The sequence below is a fragment of the Antechinus flavipes genome, chromosome 6 (assembly GCF_016432865.1).
Source record: "Antechinus flavipes isolate AdamAnt ecotype Samford, QLD, Australia chromosome 6, AdamAnt_v2, whole genome shotgun sequence".
Taxonomy (NCBI): domain Eukaryota; kingdom Metazoa; phylum Chordata; class Mammalia; order Dasyuromorphia; family Dasyuridae; genus Antechinus; species Antechinus flavipes.
This window is the reverse complement of record NC_067403.1, coordinates 203,775,473-203,780,220: the sequence shown is the minus strand read 5'-3', so window position 1 is coordinate 203,780,220 and position 4,748 is coordinate 203,775,473. Positions and strand designations below refer to the sequence as shown.

Below are 4,748 nucleotides of genomic sequence, written 5' to 3'. Positions count from 1 at the left end.
GTAGGATAACTTGAAAGAATGTCAGGGTCAAATGAAAATTTTTACAGGATTGGGCAGATCTGGGCCTTTTTTCACTTAAAAATGGGAAAAAAACAATAAGTAAAAAGACTAAAAATTAAAAGAGAGTTTTTCAGTGGGGAAAGCTAAAAATTGAATAGAAGGGATGGAATTAATGGAACAACTAGAGGAATAGGACCCAGAGAAAAGGACTATCTCTCTCAGATATTGTTGCAAAGACAATAGAGAATGATATTGAGGAATTTTGAACTCTAGAAGAGAAAAGATAATTCACAGCTTCAGCTTTTTTTTGCTAGAAAAGTTGGACATAGAGCTCTCTTGAGTGGCAAAAGTAAAAGTAGGAGTTGTTGAAAAATTCACTCTGCATTTTAAAAATTTTATTTTGTTGACACATTATTTTTTCTTGTGGTTATAAAGAAAGAGTTGGACAATAGATCCATAAAAGAATAGTATCCCAATATTTTCCATCCATTCTTATTAAATTGAGAAAAAAAAGAAAATTCAGTTTAGAGATGACAGTAATAATTACATTTTGGGAAAAATGTAGTATTTAAGATAATATCACACATCAACAGATTCAACCATTTCAAGACATCTTGTTCTCTAAAGGAAATATAACATATATAGAAGTAAAGTTATACTTTGCGTTTGTCTTTTTTCCATTCTAAAAGTATTTTGTTATTACACTTTCCCTCTTCTATTCTATCACTACCCATTTAGCTATCTCTCCCCAATCACTATGAAGGTCTTCTTTGTAGGTGATATGTATTGTCAAGGCACAGAAATCAACAGATCAGACATATCAGAGAAAACTTTTGCCATTCTGTGTCTCTAGTCTCTCATGTTTGCAATTAAACAAAATAGATAAACTGAGACAATTCTCTGATCAAGGTAACATTTATTAGCAGGGGCACGTTGCTTGTCAATGAACTGATCAGTGGTTTACTTCTATTAATGCCAAAGTCTCCAAGTAACAGGACAGTTCTCTTTTAAAGATTCTGGGGCATATAAAACTAAAAAGAGAAGAGGGAAGATGTTTTGATAGGGTTAAGGGCAACATGATTGATTACAAGCTGAGGTGCAGGGAAGTGTAGGATTGTTTGAAAGTTTGGTAATTAAGGTTAGCAATGACTATCTTTATTCTCTCATGGAAATAAGAAATGTTTTATTCAAGCACAGGTATTAGATAGTGGTCCAGATTTTGGGATAGAAAATCAGCTATCCTTGATAGATAGGTTGATGATGTAGAGAGCTTAGGCCCTATTCCCTTTCTTTCCCACATATTCTCCAAGGAAGCTAAATTCTCTGATGGAAGAATGTATCAGAGGAGCTGAATTTCTAAAATTATCCCATTATAGGCCAGCTGAATTCTGAAATGATTTTTGAAGAAACATGACTTAAGTAATTCCAGAACAAAAGCAGTTACAGAACAAACAAAATAAATCAATAAATAAATGGTATAAGATCAATCTTAATCTTTTCAAGTCTATCACCTCTCTGCCAATTAATAGTATGTAATATTTCCTTATACGTCTTTTGAAGACATGATTTGTCACTATTTGGCACAAGTTCTGAGATCTTTCAAAATTGTTTCCCATCATGATTATTGTGATTGTCACATTAATCATTCTACTGAGTTTGCTCTACATCAATTAATAAAAGTATTCCCACCTTATTCCAAAGAAGTCATAGTCATAACTTCTTATGATACAATATTCTGCCACTACTTTCCTATATCACAATTTGCTCAACTGTTTTGCAATTGCAATAAGTAAAAGATAAAAAGGATAAGGTTGCATAAGATTGAGCAAATGCTTTCCATTGTTTTACCTAAAATCACTGAGATTTCTATAGGAATTTTCCCATAGTCCTTCAAAATGGCAATATCTGACCTAATGATAGTCTTTTTCAGTAAAGCCAAGTTCTAGGAGCAAAGTAAAATGAGACTTTGAATTCAGTTTCCTCATATTTCCTGTTTTTTTTAAATATAAGTTTCATCTAGAAAACTACAATTTTCCTCATAATCACTTGTATAACACCTTCAGATATAGAAGGTGATCATTTGAAAATTCAGTCATCACAAAGCAGACTCTGTTCCTTTGGAAGAGATTAATAATAGTTTTTAGTTGGCAAAATAACATTTATACATTTAGATATTTTCTCTGCATGGAGTTAAGAAAGGTTTCTAGGATAGGAATTCAACTATTCTCTTCACTTTTACATCATTTTTTACATTGTCACAATGGTCAAATTAGCAAGTCACATATGGGGGAAAATAGGAAGGAAACACATTTGTTCATCTTTGCTTTGTTTCTTGCCTTGCCAACATGTATTGGAGCAAAGTATGGTAGCAGGATAGTAGGGGTTACATGTAGAAGGTGGTCAGTGAATTTTTCTTGTATAATCAATAGAAATATCCAAATCTTAGTTCTGTAGTTTATTTTATTTTCCTTTTTTCTGTCTAATAGGCACTCTTTCCAAGACATGTCTGTTAATAATTGCACTGCCGTGACTGAATTCATTATTTTGGGCTTAACAGATGATCCAATTCTTCGTGTCATACTCTTTGTGATATTTCTAGGTGTCTACATTGTCACCTTAGTTGGTAATCTTAGTATAATCATATTGATCAGAAAGAGCTCCCAACTTCACACTCCAATGTATCTTTTCCTTAGTCACTTGGCTTTTGTGGATTCTGCATATTCCTCAACTGTTACACCTGTTATGCTCAAGAACTTCCTTGTGGACAAAACCATAATCCCTTTGGAAGGTTGTATGTCCCAGGTGTTCTTTGGAGCTACCTTTGGGACAGCTGAATACTTTCTATTGGCTGTGATGGCCTATGATCGGTATATGGCCATCTGTAACCCTCTACTCTACTCCATCAACATGTCTCCTAAGGTCTGTATTCTGTTACTCATCATATCATACCTGGGTAGTTGTATAAATAGCTGGGCCTTCACTGGTTGCTTATTGAATCGTTCCTTCTGTGGACCTAATATGATTAATCATTTTCTCTGTGATTATTCACCACTTTTGAAGCTTTCCTACTCAGAAGATAATCTTGCTGACATTCTTCCTTCTGCTTCTGCTGGATCAGTAATGGTGATCACAGTGCTAACAATCATAATCTCTTATGTATACATCCTTTTCTCCGTCCTAAAGATAAGTTCCACTGAGGGAAGATCTAAAGCTTTCTCAACTTGCACCTCCCACCTTACAGCAGTCACTCTTTTTTATGGGACCACTACATTCATTTATGTGATGCCTAAGTCCAGCTACTCAACAGAGCAGAATAAAGTGGTGTCTGTTTTTTACAGTGTAATGATCCCCATGTTGAACCCCTTGATCTACAGTCTTAGGAACAATGAAGTTAAAGGAGCACTGAGAAAACTGATAAATAAAAAGTATCCTTTTTCATGAATTCAACTCAAGACAGCAACTATTTATTAAATACATTCTATATTTTAGGCACTGCAGGAATTTTTAGCTTTGCAAGGACAACAATAGCACTGTCCTGTCCCCTAGGAAATTAATATTCTACTTACATAATTTTTAGGATCAAATGATACCAATAAACATGCTTTAGAAAAAGCATATATATTTTTATTTTGATGGATTAAAGTTGTGAATTTAAAGATGATTGAAAAGGTCTGAAAATATGTGCAATGTTCCAGAAACATGGACCTCACACCTCTGCAATGGAGTAGGGAAACATGTCTCCTCATTGCTCTTCTTTGAGTCCATGGTTGTTTTTTTTTTGGACTCTGACAACAAACATTTTCTATTTATATATGGGAATTGCATTCTTATTGTCTTTGTGTGTGTTGCTTTATTGTCTCTGCTATCATCACTTTGTATCAAATCACGTAAATCTTTTCTATGTTTGTGTATTAATCATATTTATGGGTTTTTTTTGTGTACAGCATAGTAGTATTGCATTATGTTGCATTATGTTCATGTGCCACAATTTGTTTAACTATTACTCAATCATTGGGTATCTGCTTTGTTTCCAGTATTTTTACCACAAAATTGGTGTTATAAATATTTTGGTATTTGTTAGAATTTTTTCTTTTATCAGTGACCACATTTGTGGCATAATATATTTGAAAAAAATTTTTCTTTCCCTCCCCAAAAATGGGATAGCCTTTTATGGAAATTGAGGAGGTTGATAGATTGAAGAGATGTAGTTCATGAAAAACAAAAGATATCAATAACATATCATTTTAAGAAAGTTTACATAACTTGGCCTTTTTCTACCTTTCCAGTTCTATGCTTTCCTCTCTTCTGGACAGTGTACAATGTAACTACACTGAATTGTTTGTTTTTTCCTACACATACACACTGTCTTCTGTGTCTACATTGGTTGTTTCAGAAACTTGAAATGCTTTGATTCCTTTCCTTGGCCACTTAGTTTTTTGTACTTTGCTCAAATCCCATTTTCTGTTTGGAGTCTTTCTTCTCTAGTCAATATTAGCTTCATTACGATGACTATTGAATTTTGTCTGTAATGTGTATGTCCCTGGTTATTTACACGGTGTCTTACATACCCAATACAATGCAAATGACAGGAACTGGATATTTTTCTTTGTATACCAAGTTATATTGTAATATCATACAGAGTAAACACTAAAAATCCTTATTAATTGATCAACAACTTGGTTATCCTTCCTTTTGATGTTTTCTAGATTTTCAATTTGAAATGAGAAAATTGAGACTGAACATGTTAT

At 33.4% G+C, this 4,748-nt stretch overlaps 1 protein-coding gene across 1 annotated transcript; it reads left to right on the top strand.

Annotated features, from left to right (window-relative positions):
• The first annotated feature begins 2,502 nt into the window (after nucleotides 1-2,502).
• On the top strand, nucleotides 2,503-3,441 carry LOC127540635 (olfactory receptor 480-like). Its single transcript, XM_051965406.1, has one exon. The coding sequence runs from the start codon at nucleotides 2,503-2,505 to the stop codon at nucleotides 3,439-3,441; it is 939 nt and encodes a 312-aa protein (XP_051821366.1).
• The last annotated feature ends 1,307 nt before the right edge of the window (nucleotides 3,442-4,748 follow it).